At 50.8% G+C, this 26,287-nt stretch overlaps 1 protein-coding gene and 1 non-coding gene across 6 annotated transcripts; both read left to right on the top strand.

The window, feature by feature from the left end:
* The first annotated feature begins 601 nt into the window (after positions 1-601).
* On the top strand, positions 602-24,920 carry SLC22A8 (solute carrier family 22 member 8). 5 transcript variants are annotated; one of them, XM_074401613.1, is made up of 11 exons: positions 602-714; positions 2,039-2,123; positions 17,414-17,517; positions 18,074-18,228; positions 18,767-18,935; positions 21,576-21,699; positions 21,911-22,026; positions 22,973-23,187; positions 23,872-23,980; positions 24,124-24,327; positions 24,415-24,920. In XM_074401613.1, the coding sequence occupies exons 3-11, from the start codon at positions 17,450-17,452 to the stop codon at positions 24,512-24,514; spliced, it is 1,260 nt and encodes a 419-aa protein (XP_074257714.1). In that variant the 5' UTR covers positions 602-714; positions 2,039-2,123; positions 17,414-17,449; the 3' UTR covers positions 24,515-24,920. The 5 variants fall into 5 exon arrangements, with proteins under 5 accessions (XP_074257714.1, XP_003920309.1, XP_003920308.1 ...); XM_003920260.2 differs by having other exon boundaries at positions 1,787-2,123; XM_003920259.3 differs by having other exon boundaries at positions 1,766-2,123.
* LOC120364879 (U2 spliceosomal RNA) lies at positions 11,885-12,075 on the top strand. Its single transcript, XR_005580008.1, has one exon. It is a non-coding gene; the product is annotated as a U2 spliceosomal RNA (small nuclear RNA).
* Positions 24,921-26,287: the final 1,367 nt, after the last annotated feature.

Raw genomic sequence — 26,287 nt, 5'->3', positions numbered from 1 at the left:
ACACAGACAGGGGAGACACAGTGAGAGACACAGTCAGGGACACAGACAGGGGAGACACAGTAAGAGACACAGTCAGGGCAGGTCCTGGCTGCCCCAGGGGCCCAGGAGATTGCAGCCCTGCATCCTCAGGGATAGCTAAAGGTGACATTTTCTGTCTGAGTGTGCCCTATCACTTACTGAGGGGCAAATCCCCATCATCTACTTAGGAGGTGCCAGCCAGGGGAGGTAGCACAGAGGAGAACACTGCCTGCTTACAGGCACCAGAGCAGCTCCCATTTGCTGTCCTCGGCTCCAGGTCCTCTAAACATCAGTTGAGAGGGACCTTGGCCCCCCAGAGCTCAGGCCAGATCCTCCCCAGAATCTCCCCTGGGTGAGCCTGCCTGGGCCACTTGTCCCTCTGTCCAGCCAGCAGCCCTGTGAGGCTCAGCCATGCTGCCCCACCCCCCACCGGCCTTCGCTGAGGCAGCCCTTTGAGGAAAGCTGGGCTTGGTGGGTCCACAGCGTTCTCCCTGCCAGTGATGTTAATCCGCAAAAGAAAGTCAAACATTAGCCCGGGAAACAGCTTATGCCTTATATAAGCCCCCCTGGGGGAGGCACAAACACAGCTTGTTAGAGCTGAGCTTCCCAACTACAGCGGCTGCCGGGCCCTAGGACAGAGCAGGGACCTCAGCTACACTCATCAGCAGCCCCATCGGATCCAGACCCAGCTGCCAGGTGAGGAGGGAGGGAGGGCCCCCCCAGCCCAGGCACCAAGGAACCCCCGGGGAATCTCCCAGGACCAAGTCCTCATTGCAACTGTCCAGGCCCCTAATGCCCTCTGAGACCCTCTTTGGCTCTTTCGGACACCCCAGCATTTGGAGGCCAGCTCCAGGAAACCACCAGAAGCCAGGAGGCTCTGTGCTTGGGGAGGCCTTTCCCAGCAGGCAACCTGAACTCTGCAACCCTGTGTATCTGCCTGGAGCAACTGGGAACATCCCCCACCCACTCCCGCAATCCGTCCTTAGTAGCCAACACCCAAGCCTGGGCCCCTTGTCCCTGCTATGTGTCCTGTACTGTCCCATGCATGCAGCGTGTGGGACCAGCCGAGCTGAGCACACACAGGCTCGTGCTTGGAGGTGCACACACACATAATACACACCCGAGCTTACATGGCTGTGTCCTTCTGCTCCAGCCTAAATGCACACATACCTGTAGATACCTTTGTGTCCACACACCTGGACACACACCTACACCTTTGATTCCACAACCCTCCATGCAGCAGGGTTCTTCCTCATGCATCCACCCAAGAATCTGTGGATCCACACACCTGAGGCCCCACCTCTTGCTTTTTTTTTTGAGACAGAGTCTCACCCTGTCACCAGGCTAGAGTGCAGTGGCGCGATCTCAGCTCACTGAAACCTCTGACTCCCTGGTCCAAGCAATTCTCCTGCCTCAGCCTCTTGAGTAGCTGGGATTACAGGCATGCGCCACCATGCCCAGCTAATTTTTGTATTTTTAGTAGAGACAGGGTTTCACCATGTTGACCCGGACAGTCTCGATCTCCTGACCTCAGGTGATCTACCCACCTTGGCCTCCCGAAGTGCTGGGGTTACAGGCGTGAGCCACCGCACCCGGCCGCCTCCACCTCTTTCCACACTTACACATGCACTGCTCCACACACCTGTACTGGCACATCCACCGGGTTCAGCCTCCCACCTATGGTGCCATAGGCCCATGCACCACCACGCACACATATACCTCTCCCTGGCCTATGCCCTGCCCACAGCTCTGGCTCATCTTGCCCCAGCGCCATGACCTTCTCCGAGATTCTGGACCGTGTGGGAAGCATGGGCCGTTTCCAGTTCCTGCATGTGGCCATACTGGGCCTCCCGATCCTCAACATGGCCAACCACAACCTGCTGCAGATCTTCACAGCCGCCACCCCTGCCCACCACTGTCACCCGCCCCCCAATGCCTCCGCAGGGCCTTGGGTGCTCCCCATGGGCCCAAATGGGAAGCCTGAGAGGTGCCTCCGTTTTGTACATCCGCCCAATGCCAGCCTGCCCAATGACACCCAGAGGGCCACAGAGCCGTGCCTGGATGGTTGGGTCTACAACAGCACCAAGGACTCCATCGTGACGGAGGTATGCCTGGGCAAACCCTCTCCCTCCACTTACTCACACACCCCCACACCCTGCACCGCTGGTGGGCAGCAGAGGAGGCTGGGGTCTGGTGTTCCCAGGACCCAAGGACAGGCCACTTGGCAGGCAAAGAGGAAAGACCTGAGTGCAGAGGCATTTCCACCAAGAGCCTTGGTTTTTTCACACTCAGAGTCCAAGTGCTTCAGCAAACTGCTACCGAGGGCCTGTTCTGTGACCTGTGCAGAGCTCAGTTCTGGGAACACAAAAACACACCATGCCTGCTCCCAGGGGGTCTACAGCGTGGTGGGGATAGAACCCATTAAGGAAAATACCACACAGATAAGTGTAAAATTACAACTTCAAAGTGACCTCACACTATGACCTATGCCCGGGGTGGGTGTGGAAGTGAGGGCGTGGGGAACGGGCGTTGAAGGAATTTTCCCCAAAGAAATGCCCCTGGAACTCAGATCTGAACTTCAGCCAAGGCCCAGACAGGCAGTGAGAAAAAGGAGGAAAATTCCATCTTGTGCAATGGCCCCAAGGTGGGAGGGCTGTGGCGGAGGGACTGCACAGAGGGGATGCTTGAAACACTCCACAGCAGGCCCAGAAAATGTCTCGTCCACACACACACAGCCACTCCTGAGTTCACCTCTCATTCCCTCACCCCTTCACTGATTTACTGACTCTCTCACTCGCCACCTTGGGGAAATCCAGAGTTAAATCAGACTCAGTGAACTGACAGGCCAGTGATAGGATGAGGATGAGGAATTCGGAATTGACATTTATTGGACATCGCTAACTGCCAGGCACATTTGGGTGCTCGGTGGACACTGTCTTGCTTGATTCCAAAGTGATGCTCTGTTGAAGGTGATTTCTATCTCCCCTTACAGGTTTTTTAAAAAACAAAAAATCTAAGACCCAGAGAAGGGAAGTGATTATGTAGTGCCACATGGCTGGTCAGTTTCAGAACTGGGATTTAGAGCTAAAGCCCATAAGAGGTACAGGGGGACAAATGTTTATGCAAGTTCAAAAGAGAGAGAAACCGCTGGATTCAAGGGAGGCTTCCTGGAGGAGGTGGCATCTGAGCAGTGAGCAGAGAGCAGTGTTTTCATCCTCCCTCAGGTACCATGAGCCCGTCAAGGGCAGGATCCTGTTTTTGCCTCATGAAAAGAGATGCATTGCAAAGCCTTACCTGGTGCCAAGCACTACACATCTGTGGACTCCTGGAGGCCCAGGAGATGAAATCTCTTTAGGGGAAGTATTATCATCTCCAGTTCACAGATGAGGAAACTGAGGCTCAGCTTGATTCCATGACCTCCCCATGTTACACATGGCTAGAACCTGGCAGAGGCAGGATTTGAATGTAGGGCTATGTTCAGAATCTATGTGATTGCTATTCATTTAACAAATATTTTTATATAAAGTGCTTACTATGTGCCGGGCATTGCTCTAAGAGCTCCACAGATATTAACACTTTTAACCTTCCTGACAACATGATAAGGAAGTTCGTATTTTAATTCCCTCTCTCAGATGGGGAAACTGAAGCACAGAGAGGTTAAGTAGCTTGGATGAGGTCGCACAGCTAATAAGCGGCACATTCAGGACCCAAAGACACGCACCTGTCTCCAGAGCTGCACTCCAAACAACAACATTTGCTGCTCTCATATCCCTAGATTATATCTCCTCCCAGTCACGTCGGCTTTATTTCCCCCAGCATCAAGCATAATGCCTAAAACCCATCAAGTGGTCAAACATTTCTTGACCCGCAGTGCATGATACTGAGGACACAAAGTCAAAGAGCCGCTAGCCTGCCTGCCTTCAGGAGCACACCACTAGTGAGACACAGATCCACTCTCAAGGATCATGGGTGGTTTGGTGGAATACACAAGTTTCCCAAAGCAGGGATTTTCTGCTGCCTTGTTTACTACTCTATCTGCAGCAGCTAGAATAGTGCCTGGCACGGAGGAGGGGTTCTGTATGAATGAATATGCGCTTTGTACGCTCAGAGTGCTCTGAAGCCCAAAGTGGGGTTATCTAACCAGCTTGGAATGGGGATTGAGGCGAGCTTGCTGGAGTCAGTAATGCCCACACTGGGCACGGAAGGGCGACAGTTAGTGAGTAGCGCACCCCAGGCAAAACGAAGAGTGATGGCGGCAGGGGACGGGTCAAATGCAAAGGCACAGAAGCAGGAAGAAAGGCCAGGATCCATAGCTCACACCTGTAATCCCAGCACTTTGGGAGGTGAGAGTTAGTAAGCAGTGCACCCCAGGCAAAAGGAGGAGTGGAGGGGGAGGAGAGTCAAATGCAAAGGCACAGAAGCAAGAAGAAAGGCTGGGTGCAGTGGCTCACCCCTGTAATTCCAGCTACTTTGGGAGGCCAAGGCAGGTAGACCACCTAAGGTCAGGAGATCAAGACCAGCCTAGCCAATATGGTGAAACCCCATCTCTACTAAAAACACAAAAATTAGCCAGACGTGGTGGTGCACACCTATATTCCCAGCTACTTGGGAGGCTGAGACCGGAGAATTTCTTGAACCTAGGAGGCAGAGGTTGCAGTTAGCCAAGATCACACCACTGCACTCCAGCCTGGGCGACAGAGCAGGACAACTTAGTCTCAAAAAAAAAAAAAGAAGAGAGCAAAAAGTCAAGATTGCAAGTGCCAAGGGAAGGCTGGAGGAGTGGCAGTAGGATATGGAGGTCCCCAGACGTGGACCTGGAGAGGACAGCATGAGGACCCAGCTTGGATGCTGCAGCAATGAAGGTGTGGCCTGTGTCCTAAGGGCAATGGGGAGCCAGTGAATGTGGTGGTGGTAAGCAGGAGAGTGGCACCACAGGTCACCTTCAAAGGATCATCACTCTGCCCTTTAGAGAGTCGTTTGTGGAGTCTTTTAGTCCAGCAGCAGGGAGACTCGCTAACAAGTTGCACAGGGATCCAGGACAGAGATGACAGATAGAAGGGACAGTCGGGATAGATACCAGGAAGGTCAGGAAGTTGGAACCTATGGGACCTGGTAACTGAATGTAACTGAATGACGTAGGGCATGAGGGGCAGGGAGGGAGTAAAAGATGCCTCAGTAGCCATAAGGACGTTTCCAAATGTACAGGTGACTTGCTGTGCACCTGGGCTCTGGGAAGAGGAGTAAAACCTACCACCCATATCCTCCAAAAACACAGAACCCAGCCAAAGAAACAAAAATCCCAGAGGGAACAATTAAATCATCGTCATCACCAACATTTACTGCGTGCTCACACTGTGCCAAATGGTTCTAAGCACTTTGGCCACATAAACTCATTTCATCTTCACAATAACCCTCTAAGGTCAGCACCTATTTTTTCAATTTTATTATTATACTTTAAGTTCTGGGGTACATGTGCAGATCGTGCAGGTTTATTACAGAGGTGTACACATGCTATGGTGGTTTGCGGCATCCACCCCCCAATCATCTACATTAGGTATTTCTCCTAATGCTATCCCTCCCCTAACCCCCGCCCCCACTCCCACACACAGGCCCCAGTGTGTGATGCTCCCCTCCCTGCATCCATGGGTTCTCATTGTTCAACTCCCACTTATGAGTGGGAACATGCGGTGTTTGGTTTTCTGTTCTTGTGTTAGTTTGCTGAGATTGATGGTTTCCAGCTTCATCCATGTCCCTGCAAAGGACATGAACTCATCCCTTTTTATGGTTGCATAGTATTCCGTGTTGTATCTGTGCCACATTTTCTTCATCCAGTATTATCCCATTTCACAGATGAGGAAACTGAGGGACAGGTCACTGGTCCAAGGCCTCACGTTTCATACACGATAGAGTGGGGAGTCAAAATCAGGGGTCAGGCTCCAGAGCCTATGCTTCTCAGGACTGCACAACCCCCAACCCCTAATATGTGAGGTTGACTGTGCACCCCACTGCCCAGGGGCAGTGTTGGGTGAGTGGCCTGTCCACAGATCCTCCTTCCCTGCCTTTAGTGGCTCCTCTAGGGCAGGAACAGTCCCTCCCTCACCCATCCCTGTCGTCACAGGTCTAGATGCATGGTAAGTGCTCAATCAACACTGAATGAGGGAAGTACCCCCTCAGAGCCTGGTGGGAGAGACAGACAGGTGGATGTAGACACTGCTAACTGCTGGGAAGTGGCTTCCTTTCCAGAAAACCCCTTGAGCAGCCTCTAGGAAGGCAAGACAGAGAAAGGTTTGCAGGCCTTGCACCCAGTCAAGCATCAGTTCACGCTTAAGCCTGTTCCCAGTCACCATGTCAGCAGTTGACACAGTGTGAACCGCCATTCCAGCAAGATGCCCGGGGTCTCCAGGCCTCAGGGCACTGCACCCTTCTCTGGGTCAGGTCTGGTCCAGGTGTGCACCAGGCTCTGGATCTCCAGAACTCTCAGCTGTGAGAGCCCATAGGAAGCGTCCCTGCCCGGCCATTGATGCGATCCTGGCTGGACTCAGCCAGCCACTGGTACCAGCACAGCAAGGGCAAAGCCCTTTCATCTTTCTGTTTGTGGTTCAGCCATAACAAGTCCAGCTCCATGTGCTTGGGTCGGGTTCTGGCACCCTCTGCTAGAGGCAGAACAGTGGCTGGACCTTACCTAGAAGTCAGAGGCAGGGAACTGGATATGCTGGCTCCAGGTGAGGAGGGTAGTAACAAGGAAGGCGGGGTATTTGGCAAAGATCGAGGTAAGTCCAGGTGAACCCCGTTAGGAGAAGCAAGGTGCCGTCTCCCAAACAGAGAGTGGGGGATCGTGAACCAGAGCTCACAACCTGCCTCGGCAAATTACCAGGAATATCATGATCCCCAGAAGCCTCAGATTCCTCATGCGTAAAAAGGGCTAAGAAAGCAAGTGTGAGGGTTAACAGGGATGGCACAAGCACAGGACTGAGCCCAGGGCCTGGCACAGAGCATTCCATTTCCATGTGAGCTATACTCCTTGCTGGGGCCATGCTTTTTTACTGTTGTTGTTAATAGAGAACTAAAGGGTTCATCCCCAACAGAAGAGAAGGGGGATCCCCCAGTAAAAAGGGGAGCCAGCTCTCACAGTTGTTTCTGGCTCACCCAGGCCCTGACTCTGCCTCCCTCCTCAGCCTGGTCCTCCTCTTCTGCTCAGATCCAGCTCCACCCCCACAGTCAGTGACCTGGCAAGTCACCTCACCTCTCCAGCTTTAGTCCCCTCATCTGTAGAATCGGGATTTTAAGGACCCTCCCTCTTGGTGGGGGCAAGAGGGCGGGAGGGCTGAGCTGGTGGCGTGCACACGCCCAGCACTGGGTCTGGACAGGCATGGAGGCAGCCTCCCTCCCCCTTCTGATCCCCTAAGCCTTCCTGGCAGGGGTGACCACAAATTCCTTTCTCTTGGTGCAGCAGAGACAAGGTCAGGATTTTTCAGAATGAGCTTTACGGGGACATTAAGAGGAAACAAAGGCCTTTCTTTTAAGTCTGAAAAGCATGGGAACACGAATTCTGGGCACTGGGCTCCCTGGAGAGGCACGTACCCCATAGCCCATACCACTGAACCTCAGCTTGTGGGCCTCAGGGCCTGTGCCTGGCCATGGATGAACAAGGCCATCTCTCTAAGGGCCCTGGGCCTCGTCTCTAGGCCTTGAGCCTCCCTGTCTTGTCTCCAGGACTGCAAAAAGTCTGTCCCTCACCCTCCCCAGGGTGGAGGACTGCTCTGTGGAGACCCCAGGTCAACTGCTGGAGAAGCAGAGAGGCTGCCCAGTGAGGCCTCCTGGGAGCAGGCATCCACCCTGGGGAGGGTCCCCTGCCGGGTCTCTGGCCAGCCACCTCTGACCATCCTTCATCCCAATCCCCAGTCCCCGGCTGCCCATCTCTCATCTCCAACAGCACTTCTGACTCACACCCCCATTTGCCCATCCTCAGCCCTGCCGGGGTCTCCTCCTCCTCCATCTCTTTCCTAGCCTCCAATCTGACTCCTGAGAAAAGGCCTGAGAGCCCCACCCAAACCACTTTTCAAGCCAGCCTGATCCCTATTGACAGCCCTGATCCAGAAAGCCCCTGATTCTGTGCACAGGAGAGCTCGGACCTTCCTGTGGGCTCTCCAGGATCAGGAACTGATGCAGTGAGCACCTGCTGTATGCAGGGCCCTGGGCTGGCGCTCTGCCTTCCTCCTCTCATGACCCTGCAAATCAGGCACTATTGTCCCCATTTTACAGAGGAATACACTGGGCTCAGATCCAGAAGGTGGCCCTCCCAGACATGATGTTGGGTCAAGCCTTTATAGAAAAAGGATGGGGTTGGGAGGTCCTGCTATAGAACCCACGCCCTTTCTACTAAACCTCCTGTCCCTGTGAGCACAGGCCTTACAATGACATGTGACAATAATAATAAGACAGCTATTGTGAATTGAGTGCCCATTGTTTTCCAGGAATTAGTGCTGGGTGCTTTTCATTCCTATGTCGTTCACAAGCCTGAGAAGCAGGTACTAGGTACCTGTGGGTATTGATGAAGAGGCTGAGCCACACAGAGGTTAAGGAATTGGCCCTGGAACACATAGCTTCTAAATGGCAGAGCTGGAGACTGATGTCTTTTTGACTGTCCCCAGGATACCTGGCTCATCCTCCATGGTTCTTGTGCCCCAGCACAGTTTCCTTTGGGGATCCAAGAAGGCATATGGGCAGCAGCAATTCTCCCCTAAGCTAGATCTGACCTAGCTCCAAGAGGCCCCTGAACTAAGGCAGGCTGTTTCCTTGTTCCTGCTGCAGCGGGTAGGGACCATGTGTGTAGTCCCAGGCAGAGCCAGCTCCCCGACACACACAGCAGGGCCCCAATACACACAGCAGGGCCCCATCCCGCTGATCACGGTCCTGATCACAAATGGCTTGTCCTGACTCTCTACAGCCCACCTTCTGCCTCACACTCTGCACGGGCTACCTGGCCTCGCTCTTTGCTGCTCACACTCTGGATACGATAGCAGCCCATTTGGCTCTGACCTTGACTGCCTCCTCTATCACAATCCCAGCCTATGCTAGGCTACGCTGTCTTACCATGGCTCACAGCAACAGCTCCCATGTATGGTGCTTTTCCTTCGGCAGCCCAGGCCTCAAAGCAAGGCACACAGGGAGGCATCAAGGAGCTGTGCTCAGGGCCAAGGGCAGCATCTTGGGTCCCACAGACCTGAGTTTGAGTCTCACTTGAAATGAATCAAGCTATTCTTGGGCAAGGCACTTAACCTCTGAGCCTCAGGTTCTTTGTCTATAAAAAGAGATAACAATAGTATCTCCTTTACAAGGTTTGTTGTTGTTGTTTTGTCTTTCTTTTTTTTTTCTTTTTTTTCTTTTTTTTTTTTTTTTTTTTTGAGATACAGTTTTGCTCTTGTTGCCCAGGCCAGAGTGCAATGGCATGATCTTGGCTCACCACAACCTTCACCTCCCGGGTCCAAGTGATTCTCCTGCCTCAGCCTCCTGAATAGCTGGGATTACAGGCATAGGTCACCACACTCAGCTAATATTTTTTTGTATTTTCGTAGAGATGGGGTTTCTCCCTGTTGGTCAGGCTGGTCTCGAACTCCCTACCTCAGGTAATCCTCCTGCCTTGGTCTCCCAAAGTGCTGGGATTATAGGCGTGAGCCACCACGCCTGGCTTTATAAGGTTATTAAGGCGTTACTTGCAAAGATTTCTCCTGAACTTGATGCTGCTTCTCTTTCTTCCCCACCACTTTTCTGATGTGTCAACCCACACAGAAAGACATAGCAGTGAGTTTCCTACTCTTACCTTCCAGAACCTAGCTCCCTTGGGGCTTGGTTACATTTCAAGAAAGGAAAAAGATGGTCAAGAACACTGAACTAGGCCAGGCGTGGTGGCTCATACCTGTAATACCAGCACTTTGGGAGGCCAAGGTGGGCGAATCACCTGAGGTCAGGAGTTTGAGACCAGCCTGGTCCAACATGGTGAAACCCCATCTCCACCAAAATTACAAAAACTAGCCAGGCGTGGTGGCAGGTACCTGTAGTCCCAGCTGCTTGGGAGGCTGAGGCAGAAGAATCACTTGAACCTGGAGACAGAGGTTGCAGTGAGCCGAGACTGCACCACTGCACTCCAGCCTGGGTAACAGAGTGAGACTCAGTCTCAAAAAAACAAAAACACTGAACTAGAATATTGGGAGCAAGAACATTATGTGGAATTGCCAGAAGTTGATGAGACAGGTCAGCCAAGGTCACGTCAAGGGCTAAACAGAAGCACGAGGAAGTTGAGTAGCTGGCTCTGTTCAACCAGCAAGTTGCCTTTCTTTCCCCTCTGGGCTTCATCAGTAAAATAAGGATAATTAAATCCAAGGACTCCAAGTGGCACAGCCTATGCATGGAGACACGGTCCAGGGAAACACACGTCACACTCAACACTTTGAATAATAATCAAGACATCTGCTCTAGGTTTCCTTAACAGGGCCTCCTTAGGGGCTTTGTACAGAAAGCCTGCCAAAATTCTCCCAGCCCTGTTCACTCATTAATTATTTGTTGGGCAAACATTAACATATACTATCTAGCAACTACTCAGCTATTAGAGATAAAAACACAAATGGGACATTCTCTGTCCTCCGTGAGAGTACAGCATACGGGAGGGCAAAACAAAGGAATAAGCAGCTAGAATGCCAAGTCATAGGTGCCCTATTGGAGGTAAGAACCAGAAAGGGAAAGGAGGAACGCCTTACCTACCCTGGCAGGCTGAACACTCTTCTCATCCATCTGTCCTTTTGGCAAACATCTATTAACGACCTGTTTGTGCCAGATGACCGTAAAAGAAGTTCCTGGCTCTCCAAAAAGATGATCTTGACATGAGTTTCAAAGGACTGCCAACATTACTAGAAAAAGGGGATCACAACAAGCACCAAGGCAAAGAGGAACGCAACACCATGGAGCTTCTGTGGTGTAACCTGATGAAATCCAAGGACTCCACATGGCTCAGACTACCATGGAAACAGTCAAGGGAAACACAACTCACACTCTTGACACCTTGAGTAATAATCAAGACAACTGCCACAGGTGTTCTTCTCAGGGCCTTTTTAGGGTCTTTGCACAGAAAGCATGCCAAAATTCTCTCTAAATACCTTCCTCTCTCCCAGAAATTCCAGGATGCCTTTAAAAATCTCTCCCATTTCCTCCACACCTGGTTCCCTCATTGCCATGCTTGTCTAGTCCCAGTCCCCTTCCAATCACACCTTATAAAGCCAGCAGATACTTCAAACATTGAGGAATCACTCTGTATATTAGTTTCCCAGGGCTGCCATAACAAATTGGGTTGCTCAGGACAACAGAAATTTTATCATCTCACAAATCTGGAAGCTAGAAGTCCAAACTCAAGGTGTCGGTGTGTCCTCTTCAAAGGCTCTAGGGAAGAATCCTTCCTTGCCTCTACCAGCTTCTGGTGGTTGCTGGCAACCCTTGGCATTCCTCAGCTTGTAGACACATCACTCCAACCTCTGCCTCTGTGTATCATAACATCCCTGTGAATCTCTCTCTCTTTTTTTTTTTTTTTTTGATTCAGAGTCTCACTCTGTCAACAGGCTGGAGAGTGCAGTGGCGTGATCTCAGCTCACTACAACCTCTGCCTCCCAGGTTCAAGCGATTCTCCTGCCTCAGCCTCCCGAGTAGCTGGGACTACAGGTGCACGCCATCACACCTGGCTAATTCTTGTATTTTTAGTAGAGATGGGGTTTCACCATGTTAGCCAGGACAGTCTTGATCTCCTGACCTCATGATCTGCTCACCTCGGCCTCTTCTCTTCTTATAAGAACACAAGTCATATTGAATTAAGAACCGGCTCATTGCTTCTCAGCCTTCTGGCTAAGATCAAGTATAATATCTGTTCTTATCAGTTTAATATCTGATACGTCCTCTATCCGAGGACAATATATTAAATGGATTTTTGGAAATAGGAGATGAAATAGGAGCTTGCTCCGTCCACTCCACGCATCGACCTGGTATTGCAGTACTTCCAGGAACGGTGCACCAAAAAAAAAAAAGAACCAGCTCTACTTCAGTATAACTACATCTACAACAACTCTATTTCCAATGAGTTCATATTCTGATCCACGAACAGTTAGAACATCAGTGTATTTTTTGGAGGGACACAAGTCAGCCCATAACAGCTGCACATCTCAGATGTGAGTTTTGGTCTCTGTCTTGAAATGAACCAAGCCGTGCTTGGGCAAACCACCTACCCTGTGTGCAGCCAGTTCTTTGTCTATAAAAAGAATAACAAGAGTACCTACTTTATAAGGTTATTATGATTTTATTTGCAAAGCTTTCTCCTGATCGTCCCTGATCTTTAGAGATGCCACAGCCATACTTTTCTCGTCAGTTCTGATGTGCTTCAGTAACCATGAAATCTCTGGAAGCAATTTAGAGTGCAATTGAAGTTCAATTTTTAAAAATATTTAACCACAAAGCACTCTTCCTGCTAAACTTCAAAACTTCCTTGAAGGATGATAACCCTCCAGTAAACACTTTTTCCTTAGAAGGTGTTCCAGTCTGACTGTGAAGAAAAAACACTTCTCTCCTGCTCACTGGTGTGTGGTTATATCCTCAGTACATACAGTCTACAGACACTATTGTACTCATTCTGGTGAAATGAGGCAGTTCTCCACATAGCATTTGGAGTGTGGGCCCTATAACCTCTCGTGGAGACATTGGCAAATCTCTAACTTCTAAGGCTCTCAATCCCTCTGTGCTTTCTGTGAAATGTTCACACATTCAATTCTACAGGTATTTATTGAGTGCCTACTATGTGTCAGGTACTGTTCTTGACAATGAAAGTACTGTAGTAAACAAAACAGACTAAAAGCCTTATCTTCATAAGGCTGATATTTTTAGGAAAGAAATACACAATAAACCAAAAAGATGGAAAATTATGAGCATTCTGATGATATAAGTTATACTGAGAATATTAAGTAGGGTAGAGAGACACAGGCTGCCAGGAGTTATACTTGTAAATAGGGAGGTCTCACTGAAAAGATAACATTTGAGCGAAGATCCGAAGAGATGCAAGCTAAGTAGCTATCTGGGAGGATAACATTCTAGGCAAACAGAAGAACATATGCCAAGACTCTGAAGAAGGAGTGTGCTTGAAACGTTTATGGAGCAGCAACGTGTGCAATTCAACAAGAGTGGAAGTATGTGAGGGAAAGGGAAGTAGCAGGTCAGAGCAGAGAGGTGACAAAAGGTTAGCTGATTCTGCAGGGCCTCATAAGCCATTGTAAGGATTTTGGCATGTTCTAAACAGGACTCAAAGTTCATTCCAGGAATGATATTTTCTGTAAATTGCTCAATTTTGTGGTAGAAACCAGTTTGTGACAGTTATTCTAAAGCCTACACGATCATGAGTATCAAGGTAGAAACCAAGACCCAGCCCATCTGGTCTCAGATGGTGGAGCGGGACAGCAGCCTGAAACTATTCCAAGCAGGTCTGACATTGACCCTCTTGTGATCCAAACAGATTACTGATTTCTTAAAACACTCATTATTATGGAGGTTGGGATAAAAATCTAATTTCCATTTGCAACTTCTTATGGGATGTATCAGGATAGGCTAGGTTGTTACAACAACAATAACTCATGGCTTGAAGAATATTGAAATGTTTCTCTTTCTCATATAACAGTTCCAAGGTGAGCAGCATTTTAGGCCAATGGGTGGTTCTGCTCCACAGGGTCATTCAGGGACCCAGACTGACAGCAACTCTTCAGAGTTGTTCTAGTGGTCACCATTCCCTCCAACAGGAGGGGGAAAGCATGCAAGTTCAGACTAGGGAATCCCTCTTAAGCAAATGAGGTGGATGTAACATACATCTCTTCTACTTACATTCCATTGTCAAGAACCATGTGGCTCCACCCAGCTACAAGGTCATCAGGGAAATGTGCTATTTACTATGGAAGAAGGGGTAAATGAATTTGGGTGAATAGTAGGTCTCTCCTTTAGATTTTCCTAAAGGGACTTTACATAGCATCTCACAAAGTACAGAAGTCTCTCTAGATGCCCACTTGCATATTCCACCTCACACCCCCTTGCTTCTTCCCCTACCTTTTTCCTGCCTTCAATTCCTCCTAACATACATACCATACAGGCCCCCTTCCCAGCTAAAAGGGATCACTGGGCTTGCTGGCCATGCTGGGCCACTTTGAGACAGCTGCAGGACCTGAAGCCTCCATACACCACCATCCTCCCCCACTTTCAGCTGAGGAAAGAGGGAAAGAGCCCCCTGGAATATGTGTTTCTTCACCTTTTGGAATGTTTTGCTTCCAAAATATTCTTGTGAGGAATTTCTACTGAATTAAATTATCCACTTCATTGCACAAGTAATTCAGATGGCTGGAGCAAAGGGTGCATGTTGGGGATTAGCAGATTAGACCAGACAGATAGGCAGGGGGCAGAGCATGGAGGGCTTCATAAGCCTGTGTTAATGGAGCATTACCTTTACCTAAAGGGCAAGGGGAAGCCAGTTGAGTGCTTTAGGCAAGACAGGAACCTGATTTGAATGACATTTTAGCCATTCGGGTTATCGGGGGAAGAATGGCTAGGAATGGATGAGACCGAAGGCCAGGACACCTGCCAAGAGGTTGCTGCAGCAGCCTGGTCTGGGCCTCAGTTTCTTTATCAGTAAAGCAGGGTGATATTATGATATTAGCACCTACATAATAAGGTTGTCGTGAAGATTAAAGCTAAAATATGGAAAGAGCTTAGAACAGTGCCTAGTACCTAGAATGCCCTCAACAAATAATGATGCCATTATTAATCTAAGTACAAGATGATGAGGCTGACACTAAAACAATAGTAGTGGAAATGGAAGAAACCAGATTCCAGAAATATAAAAAAGCTAGAATCTTGAAGATCAAGTGATTGTGGAGTAGGAAAGAGGAAGGAGTCGAGAGGGTTATCAGCATGATCTCACTTACATGTGGCATCTAAAAACAAAGTCCAATTCAGGCCCGGCGCAGTAGCTCAAGCCTGTAATCCCAGCACTTTGGGAGGCTGAGGCAGGTGGATCATGAGTTTGAAGCCAGCCTGACCAACATGGTGAAACTCCTCTCTACTAAAAATATAAAAATTAGCCAGGTGTGGTGGTGCATGCCTGTAATCCCAGCTACTCAGGAGGCTGAGGCAGGAGAATCGCTTGAACCCTGGAGGCAGAGGTTGCAGTTAGCATAGTGCCACTGCATTCCAGCATGGGCAAGAGACTGAGAGTTAATCTCAAAAAAAAAAAAAAAAAAAGAAAGAAAGAAAGATAAAACTCCAATTCACAGAAGTAGAGAGCATAAAGATATAGTTACCAGAGGCTCAAGGTAAGGGTCTGGAGCAAGGGAATGGGGAGTTACTTGTCAAAGAGTACAAAGTTTCAGCTAGATGGGTGGAGTATGCGTTGAGATCTGTTGCATAGTTAGTAATAATGGTGTATTGTTTATTTCACAATAACTCAAAAGGTGACTTTCAAATGTATCACCACAAAAAACGTCAAGTAAATGAAGTGATGTTAATTAGCTTAATGTAATCACTTCACACTACATACATATATCAAAACATCACATTGTTTTCATACATGTAATGTAATTATAATTTGCCAATTAAAAATAATAAATTTTTTTTTTTGAGATAGAGTCTCACTCTATCATCAGGCTGGAGTACAGTGGTGCGATCTCTGCTAACTGCAACCTCCTACACCCAGGTTCAAGCTATTCTCCTGCCTCAGCCTCCCAAGTAGCTGGAACTATAGGCATGCAGCATCACGTCCAGCTAATTTTTGTATTATTAGTAGAGACGGGGTTTCACCACGTTGGCCAGGATGGCCTTGACCTCCTGACCTCATAATCTGCCTGCCTTGGCCTCCCAAAGTGCTGAGATTACGGGCGTGAGCCACTGGGCCCGGCCAATATAATTTTTTTTAATAAAAATTAAAAAAGAGGCTGAACGTGGTGACTCACATCTATAATCCCAGTACTTTGGGAGGCCAAGGCAGGCAGATCACTTGAGGCCAGGAGTTAGACACCAGCCTGGGCAACACAGTGAGCTCCTGTCTGTACAAAAAAAAATCCAATATTAGCCAGGTGTGGTCATGCACGCCTGTAGTCCCAGCTACTCAGGAGGATGGCTTGAGCCCAGGAGATTGAGGCTTCAGTGAGCCATGATCACACCACTGTACTCAGCCTGGGCAACAGAGTGAGGCCGTCTTAAAAATAATAACAATAGTAATAATTTAATTAATTAATTAAAAATAGAAGGTTATCAGTCACTGAGATTGGGACTTCAATGAGGAGTTCGGTGACAAGTCCCATTGAGTCTGGGATGCGCCTGTGACTTTATCCAAGAGGAGTTCTCAAGTTAGGCCACTGAATCTACTCCACTGGAGGTCAGAAGAGAGATTGGGCTGGAGGAGTAGACTTGGAATCTTCAGCATAAAATAGGAATTGAAGCCATAGGAACAGCTGGCATCGCCCAGGGAAAGTAGAGAGAGAGGAGGATTCAGGAAGAGCCCTGGGGAAGCTTCAAGGGCTAGGCAGAGAGAAAGGAGAGGAGGAGTGCGGAACAGCAGGAAGCCCTGACGGAAGGAGGGCAAGGTCAGCAGCATCCACATCTGCCAGAGGGCAAGCCAGTACAGGATTCGGGACATTCCATCGTGCATCGTAAAAAAGAAGCTTCTGTGACCTTGATAAGCACAGAATCAGCAGATGGATTGGGGGCAGAATTGAGAAATGAAAAGGAGATGAGGACAGAGCAATTAGCCAGAGTAGTTCCTTGTTCAAAGAATTTAGCTTTGAAGGGAAGAGAGAAATGGAAGTGAATGGGGAAAGGAAAGAGGTTTTGAGATGGAGAGACTTGGACACACCCAAATACGGATGAGGAGGAGCAGAGAGAGGGAGAGATTGGATATGCAGGATGAAGAGGGGTGGCAAGGATAGAGGACTGTCCCTGTAGAGGAGAGAGAGTGAGGTCAAGGGTGTTGGCAGAGGGACTGGCCTGGGCTGTGTGAGGGGTGGGGAGGAGGCAAGCAGGGAGTCGCAGGGACGCAGGCATCTTGGAGGGGAGGAAGGAAGAAGTGGAGGCCAGACCTGGATGTGGCAGCTGAGTAGACTTTGAGAGCCATATGACAGGCCACACATGCCTGAGGGATACAGGTCAGGGGCCAAAAAGCCACAGACAAACCCAAGGAGCCCGAGCCAGGCTGAAAAAGGAAATGGTCCTTGGGAGGTAGGGGCCAAGTTAGGGCGCTGGGAGAGGAAGCCCACGTGTATGAGGGCACAGGCTGAGCATGGCTGAGCGGGCTGTCTATATTGAATCAGGCTAGCCCAACCTTTCTCCTGTGCAGTGGGACTTGGTGTGCAACTCCAACAAACTGAAGGAGATGGCCCAGTCTATCTTCATGGCAGGCATACTGATCGGAGGGCTCGTGCTTGGAGACCTGTCTGACAGGTGAGATGTGGGGGCCCAGCCCATGGAGGCATGACCCACGAAGACAACCCCTCCCTGCTCTGCTCCACCCATGCACCCCCAAAGAGGCAAAGAGCTGGAGGAGGGTGGGATGGCCCTTGCTGTGTGGTCTTGGGCAAGCCTCACTACCTTTCTGGACCGCAGCCTTGGCTCCACCCGAAAGCCCTTACAACTGGAATCTTCCAGCCTTCCTTTCTTCCAGAGAGAAAAGCCTCCAGGTTTTGGGACATAGCTCAGTGGCTGCATCGCAGTGGAGGCAGAGCAGACGGACTGCTTAGAGATGGGCGGCCCTTTGACTCTTGCTTAGTCAGCCGAGCTGAGATGGATGTAGAGATCACATATTAACTAAAACCTCTAATTGCAAACTTGTCAAAAAATAACAATTACCAAGAAAGCTCCGTCTGGATGGGGAACTTTACATGCCCCACAGGGAAGGGTTGGGAGTCGGGTTTAACTCTTTGCCCCACAGTCTGCAGAGTCACTCCTCCTGGCAGGCACACTGTGGCTAACCTGGCCCCTCCTCTCCTTTGAGCCCCAGGTTTGGCCGCAGACCCATTCTGACCTGCAGCTACCTGTTGCTGGCAGCCAGCGGCTCCAGTGCAGCCTTCAGCTCCTCCTTCCCCAGCTACGTGATCTTCCGCTTCCTGTGTGGCTGTGGCATCTCAGGCATCACCCTGAGCACCGTCATCTTGAGTGAGTCGCAAGGAAGCAGTTAGCTGGGCTTTGGGGCGTACAATCCAGAAGCCAAAAGAGAATGGGGTCTGAATCTGGCTCAACCACAGGCTCCCAATGACCTTGGTCAAGGTGCCTCCCACTCTCAGAGACCCCATTTGAACTTAACATTGACCACAAGCATAGAAATAGCAGCTGTCAATACTGAGGACATACCCAGGGCCTGACACTCTGCTAAGTACACAATCTCATTCAATAACACTTGCAAGTAAGTGACACTATTGTCCCCATTTTACAGATCAGGAAACTGAGGCAGAACAGAGAAAGTCACTTGCCACTGGTGAAGCCATGGTTAAGAGCTTGAGTTTGGAGACAGACACACCTAGGTTTGAGTCCTGCCCCCTGGAGCCTCAGCTGTGGCATCTGTAAAACGGGAATGATGAATTTAGGGTCAGCAACAGATCAAGTAGCCGTGGGGAGTCAGAAGCCAGTGCCCCTTCACAGGGAGGTGCCTGGGGCCTAGCAGAACCCTAATCTGGTCCTTGGGCTCCTCCCACAGATGTGGAGTGGGTGCCTACCCGGATGCGGGCCATCATGTCAACAGCACTCGGGTACTGCTACACCGTTGGCCAGTTCATTCTGCCCGGCCTGGCCTATGCCATCCCCCAGTGGCGCTGGCTGCAGTTAACTGTGTCCATTCCCTTCTTCATCTTCTTCCTGTCATCCTGGTATGTGTCCCTCTCCTCTTCATCTGTTTCCTTAGGCGCCCCACAGCCACACAGGGGAGCCCAGCCCTGCCCAGGCCAGCCAACTCTGTGTCCCTGGGTACCCCATCCCAGCGTCAGGGAAGGGCACTCCAGGGAGGAGGAATTACATGAACAAATGCATGCTGCAGAAGAGAGCTGGGATGCAGGGTCGTGGGGAACCAGGGCCTGCCTGCAGCTGAAGAGGGTTAAGTGGAGGTGGACCAGATGGGGACCGGCTAGGAGAGCACGGGAAGCTAGGGGGCCTGGACTTCATGCGGAGGGAAGTCTGGACATCATGTAGAAAGCCACCAAAAAACTCTGTGGTGCCACAGGTCTGACCAAGGTTCCATTTGTGAAATAATAGCCCAGAAGGACAAACCCAGCTGAGACCCAACAGACAGATGGGAGAGGACTATACAGGGAGGAGGATTCTGGGAGACTAATAATCTGGGAAATATCTTGAAGGAAGAATCTGGAGAATTTGGGACTACTGGAGTTGAAGTATACAGGAAAGTTCAAAGAGGAGCCTGAACCTGGGAACCTGGGAAAATGCAGGTCAGCCTGGGTCTCTATCCATGGCAGGCAGAGAGCTCATTACCAACGTGTTGAACCCGAGGCCACACCAAAAGACAGGAAGGTCGTCAGAGCTGGCCAGGCACGGTGGCTCACACCTATAATCCCAGCACTTTAGGAGGCCGAGGTAGCGGGATCACTTGAGGTCAGGAGTTTGAGACCAGCCTGGCCAACATGGTGAAACCCCACCTATACTAAAAATACAAAAATTAGCTGCGTATGGGGACACGCTTCTGTAATCCCTGCTACTCAGGAGGCAGGAGAATTGCTTGAACGTGGGAGGTGAAGGTTGCAGTAAGCCAAGATCACGCCACTGCACTCCAGCCTGAGCAACAAAAGTAAAACTTTGTCTCAAAAAAGTAGTCAAAGCAGGAAATCCCAAGGGAGCTCAGGAAGAGCAGGAAATCCCAAAGGAGCTCAGGAAAAGAAGTGAGGTCGATCAGAAGTGAGGTCTTGGATCGACCTTTTTTTTTTTTTTTTTTTTGAGTGGAGTCTCGCTCTGATCCCAGGCTGGAGTACAGTGGCACGATCTCAGCTCACTGCAACCTCCACCTCCCAGGTTCAAGCCATTCTCCCGCCTCAGCCTCCTGAGTAGCTGGGACTACAGGCACGTGCCACCATGTCCAGCTAATTTTTGTATTTTCAGTAGAGACAGGGTTTCATCATGTTGGCCAGGATGATCTTGATCTCTTGACCTCGTGATCCGCCTGCCTCAGCCTCCTAGACTGCTGGGATTACACGCGTGAGCCACCACACCTGGCATCTGGAGCAAACTTTTATTGAGCATGTGCTACTTGCTAGGCCTGCTTTGGGCATCAACCTACATTGTCTCTGACCTTCATGGCTTCTGTGTGTGAGGGAGACATTATTGTCCCCATTTTATGAATGAGGAAACTAAGGCTCAGAGATGTGAGCAGGTCCTCAGAGTTACACAAAAAAATGCAAAGCTGGGATGGAACCTCAGCTTGGAAATGAGAATAGCAGCTTTCAGAAGGGATGGGCAACCTGGGGGTGACTCAGAGTCAGGTGGCAAAATAAGGGTAGGCGATCAGCAGAGTACAGTCAAGAGCTTGAGCCCGTTCACTGTGTGACTTGGGGCAAGTCTCATGCACTCTGAGCATCAGGATTTTTCTAGGTAAAATGGAGATAATATTGCCTGTCAGCCAGAGTTTCGTGGGCCTGGTACATATGAAGGCTCGCTAACTATAAGCCATTGCTGCCATAATTCCCAGGAAGAGGAGGATAGAGTCCAGGCCCTAGCTGTGGTTTTGAGAGGAAGTCAGTGATAATCTTAGTAAGAGCAGGCTCAGGAGACTGTCAGAGCAGGAGGAGGGATAGTGATGGGCCCAGGAAGCTGCCACCATCAGCTGGGGCAGTGGCCTGAGGCCAGGTAACCAATGCCCACTCCCTGAGAGCCTCACTGGATCCAGGTCACCCACAGGGGCTACAGCTAAAGCTGACCCCACCTTGGACCAGACTTTTCCAAACACCACTCCTTCCTTCCCTCGTCTCAGCCTCTTCCTTTCCTCTTATTCTAGGGACCCTCAGGGACTGCTCAGAATGAGCCAACCTCAAAAGCATAGCCTGGGGGCAAGGGAGAGTTAGGGGTGACTGCCCATTTGCCAATCCCAAGACTCCATGCTGTGCTCACCCCCTCCACAACTCCCCCAGCAGAGTTCAAGGGAGGCTGGGGAGGTGGATGAGAAGGACCCCTCAGTCTTGAACATGCTATCCCCTCCCCAAGGCCCTGCCTTGGCCTAGAGCCTGGGGCTCCTAGTTAAGGAAGACACCCAACAATAATAAGTAGCCCAGGTGGGGGGCAGAAGAAAGGCTCTTCTGGAAGGGGAAGAAGAGAACACTGGAATTTGTGCTGGCTGCAGGCAGCCCAGGTGCAGAGTTTGGCCAAGTTTAAATTCCATGAAATCTGCAGCAAGACAGCTCAGGTTTCTGGTCCTCCTACCCCTTGGCCCTGGCTGCTGATGTTCTTCCAGCCTCTCGAAAGGGGCTCTGGAGTGGGAAGAGCCACTGTGACCGGTCTCTGGCCCCCAGGTGGACACCAGAGTCCATACGCTGGTTGGTCCTGTCTGGAAAGTCCTCGAAGGCCCTGAAGATACTGCGGCGGGTGGCTGCCTTCAATGGCAAGAAGGAAGAGGGAGAAAGGCTCAGCTTGGAGGTAGGGGCTGAGAAGGACGGCAGTCTGGGAGCTGGGCCCCTGTGCTCCACTCTGGAGCTGTACCCTCCCCTTACCTCAGTTTTCCCTGCTCACAGCCTATACCCCATCTGATTCCCTGTGTTCCTCTAGAGGCACTGGTCTGCATCTCCCTCTCTTCTTCCTGCCCACCAGCTGGTCATTAATGGCATCCCTCCCCCTCCTCTGCCCCAAGGAGCTCAAACTCAACCTGCAAAAGGAGATCTCCTTGGCCAAGGCCAAGTACAGCGCAACTGACCTGTTCCGGATACCCATCCTGCGCCGCATGACCTTCTGTCTTTCCCTGGCCTGGTAACCTGCCCCCCCAACCCCATACCCTGCCAAGGCAGGAGTAACAGACAAGGCCTCCAGCAGGTTCACCTAAGGGCAAGGCCTAGGGCATCTGAAAGAGAAGTCAGGGGATCCCCGTTCCTGGGCCACCACAGCCCAGCCCAGCCCCAGAAATCTACTGCATTCCTGCTTCACACCCAGGTCTGACCATCAGGGTCTGCTGCCCTCTGGGGTCACAATGCCCCACCCCTCACCCACAGGACAAATGCTCCAGACCCCTTCCCCAGCTCACATCCCTGCCACTCAGTGTCCCCACGCTCTGCTTCTCTGTCACTGTCCCCCTCTGGTCCAGCTCTGTGGGAACCCCACAGAGCAAAGCTGGCCCACAGGGCTTCAGACTTAAAGACAAAAATTATATTTCTCTCAAGTTTTCTCTTCTGTCTGATTTCTCCAGCTCCCTGAAAGCCTTTTCTGTGACCTGGTTCTGAGGCTCTTTCCACCCTGGCCATTTCCTTGTGGATGCAATTCAATTTGTCGAAGAACCCTTCAAAGGGATCCCACAGTTCAGAGAGAGGAAGGGGAAACATTAGAACCAGGCATACAGCTCAGTGCTCACCTCCCCAGTCTGGAGGTGAAACTACTGCCCAACCAGGAGAGATCACTGACTGCCTCCTTTGGTCTCCAAGATTCCCTCCAGTCCTGATCTTCTCTAGAGTCAGTTATCGGCGCCTTTGCCGCCACACCCTGGACCATGCCCACGTCAGACATGGCCAGTCAATCACAGCGCTTTCTCCCTGAGCCCAGACACATTCTCAGAAACCTCAAAAGGACACTCAAGCAGCCCCTATTATGAGTTGCAGTTGGCACAAGAAGTGAAGCTATTCATCATCCTGGTGACCCAATGACCAGCATGGGGAGTGGCCTCTGCCTGGCTGCAGGTGCTAACCAATCCTTCTCTGCCTCTCAGGTTTGCCACCGGTTTTGCCTACTATAGTTTGGCTATGGGTGTGGAAGAATTTGGAGTCAACCTCTACATCCTCCAGATCATCTTTGGTGGGGTCGATGTCCCAGCCAAGTTCATCACCATCCTCTCCTTAAGCTATCTGGGCCGGCACACCACTCAGGCCGCTGCCCTGCTACTGGCAGGAGGGGCCATCTTGGCTCTCACCTTTGTGCCCTTGGGTGAGAGACTGGGGCTACCCCAGAATCCTCTGGAAGAGGCTGCCAGGTTGGGTGCCAGGGACTCCATTGCTGGCTCTGCCTCTAATTCACTGTGTTACCTTGGGCAGGTCCCTGCACTTCTCTGGAGCTCAGGGTCTCTCATCCAGAAAATAACTCAATTGGGCTAGATGATATCAAAGCTCCTTTCCAGATCTGACTTGGACTGGGCAAAGTATGGTGGCATCTGAACAGTGTGAAAAATATTGTTGTATTGAGAGTGTCCTGAGTGACATCACCGTAGAGGATAAGCTGAGATGGTAACATGACAGAGCCATGCTCAAGAAAGACCCCACAACCTACTCCATCATGACCTTGAAAAAGCCACGTTTAATTTATATGTGTTAGTTGGTTGATACACCTATATCTTTCCAAAGGAACTTAAGGTATTTTAAGACAAGAACATATACAACCATATGCAACAAAACATAAATGGGAATAGAGGATCAGAGGCAGGGAAAAACACAAACATAGCAGGACACAGGCATGCAAAGAATTAGGAATAGCAGAGGGACTATTACTCAGCTTTAAGTTTGGATCTGAGCTTCCTGGAAACCAAAGCAAAAAGGGAGACAAGATCGGTTAAGAAGTGAGAACTCTTAGGTGCTCCTGAACCCCAAGGCCCACCACATTTTCTTTCCTCTGCAGACTTGCAGACTGTGAGGACAGTATTGGCTGTGTTTGGGAAGGGATGCCTATCCAGCTCCTTCAGCTGCCTCTTCCTCTACACAAGCGAATTATACCCCACAGTCATCAGGTAGGTGCTGGACCTGGGGCCGGGCCCAGCCAGAGGACTCAAGGTCAGGTGGGACTGCAGCACTGTCCTGTCCCCTGCCCAGGGGAGCCATCCTTTATGAACCCCATACACAGGCTGCCAATCCCTACTCTGAACCCTCACAGGCAAACAGGTATGGGCGTAAGTAACCTGTGGACCCGTGTGGGAAGCATGTTGTCCCCGCTGGTGAAAATCACGGGTGAGGTGCAGCCCCTCATCCCCAATATCATCTATGGGATCATCGCTCTCCTTGGGGGCAGTGCTGCCCTCTTCCTGCCTGAGACTCTGAATCAGCCCTTGCCAGAGACTATCGAAGACCTGGAAAACTGGTCAGTCACTGCCTCTGGCCCCATCAGTGCTTCTCCCTGGAGAAGCAGGTCTGGGTCGAGGGCTTTTCCTGAGTTCTCTGTCCCTAGGTCCCTTCAGGCAAAGAAGCCAAAGCAGGAGCCAGAGGTGGAAAAGGCCTCCCAGAGGATCCCTCTGCAGCCTTACGGACCAGCCCTGGGCTCCAGCTGAGGACAACGGAATCCCCTTTCCCTACCTTCCAGAGACTGATCCTAGCCAGGCATCTTGAGGGTGCAGGGAGGCCCCAGATGGGTCCATGCTCCTAGGATGAAGCCTTTGGAGAGCTTGGTGAAGGTATCTCCATCACCACCACCAGCGCTTCCCACCCAGCCACAGGCCTTCCTATATCCATCCCTGCCCTTGTTCTCCCTGCAACCCAGGCCCTGCCATTCTTCTGTCCAGCCCTTCCCCACTGGCAACCTTCCGCCACCGTCCCAGTCCTATTCCCCTGAGGTCCCCTGATATTCCCTGGCTCAGTCCTAACAAGACGGAGTCTTAACAAGATAAGAAGTCCTCCCCTTCTTGCCTCCCACACTTTTATTTGATGGGAGGTTTCAATAAATAGCGATAAGAACTCGAGCCATGATGTTTGGGAACAGGGGCGGGGATGGGAGCTGGCCACTGTGTGGACACGTTAGCATACGCATCTGGGTCCATCCATACTTTCATGTACAACAGGCCTGTGTACAGGCACCAGAGGTACATGCAAGCTGGACTGATATGAACATATGTGAGCATGTGTGAGTGCTCTGAGGTGTGTAGACCACACCTGTGCATGAAAATACATGTGTGTCTACATGTCCCAGCATGCTGTGAGCAGATGATCGACCAAGCTCAGAGTGGCTGCAGACAGAAGCCAGAGCCCCTCCAATCCTGATTCCCCTCCACCGATCACCCAAAATCTCTGATCCATGTCTCAGCCCCATGCCCAGCAGATAGTTTTCCTCCTGTTAACTGAGAAAACTGAACCTGTAGCTGACCACTGTCAATGTCCGCTGCCATGTTCCCAGGGCCCTCTGGCTGCAGCAGAACAGCCAATTCCGCCAGGCGCGGTGGCTCACACCTGTAATCCCAGCACTTTGGGAGGCCGAGGTGGCTGGATCACCTGAGGTTGGGAGTTTGAGACCAGCCTGACCAACATGGAGAAACCCCGTCTCTACTAAAAATATAAAATTAGCTGGGCATGGTGGCTTATGCCTGTAATCCCAGCTACTCGGGAGGCTGAGACAGGAGAACCGCTTGAACCTGGGAGGCAGAGGTTGCAGTGAGCCAAGATCGTGTCATTGCACACTCCAGACTGGGCAACAAGAGTGAAACTCTATCTCAAGAAAAAAAAAAAAAAAGAAGAACAGCCAACCCCGCCCACTGGAGCTCCACATTCAGCCTCTCCCATCAGCAGCCATCCCTTTCCCTCTGGGGTTTCTGCCCATTCCCTCTTTCCTGGCTGCTGCCCATCACCAGTTAAACAAGCTTAGGCTTCTCCCATCTTAACAAAAATCAAAACAAACAAACAAACACATGCCAGGATGCTGCGTCTCCTTCCAAGGGCCACACTGGCTCTTTCTCCCTTCAAAGCCAAAGGAGCTGTCTGCCTCCCCTGTATCCACCTTCTAGCCTCATACAACTCCCCACTGCACTCCGACCCCACCCCTTCCCTCCCTGGAACTGCTTTCACCAAGGACGCTGATCACCTTCCTGTGCTGCATCCACAAGTCACTTTTCAGCCCTCCTCATACTGGTTGGTCGTACTGGTCATTCTCCCCTTCCCTGGTTTCTGAGAGGCCACGTGTTTGCAGCTCCCTCCCACACACTGACTACTCCTTCTCAGACCCCTTTAGGGTATCCTGTAAATGCTGCAGTGTTCACTTTGCCTATCCTGCCCCCACCCCTTTTCTAAGGGTCTGCATCCCCAGAATCTGAACAGTTCCATGACCCACCACCCCT

Source organism: Saimiri boliviensis, chromosome 6, assembly GCF_048565385.1.
Source record: "Saimiri boliviensis isolate mSaiBol1 chromosome 6, mSaiBol1.pri, whole genome shotgun sequence".
Classification (NCBI taxonomy): domain Eukaryota; kingdom Metazoa; phylum Chordata; class Mammalia; order Primates; family Cebidae; genus Saimiri; species Saimiri boliviensis.
This window is presented reverse-complemented; position numbering and strand designations above follow the sequence as displayed.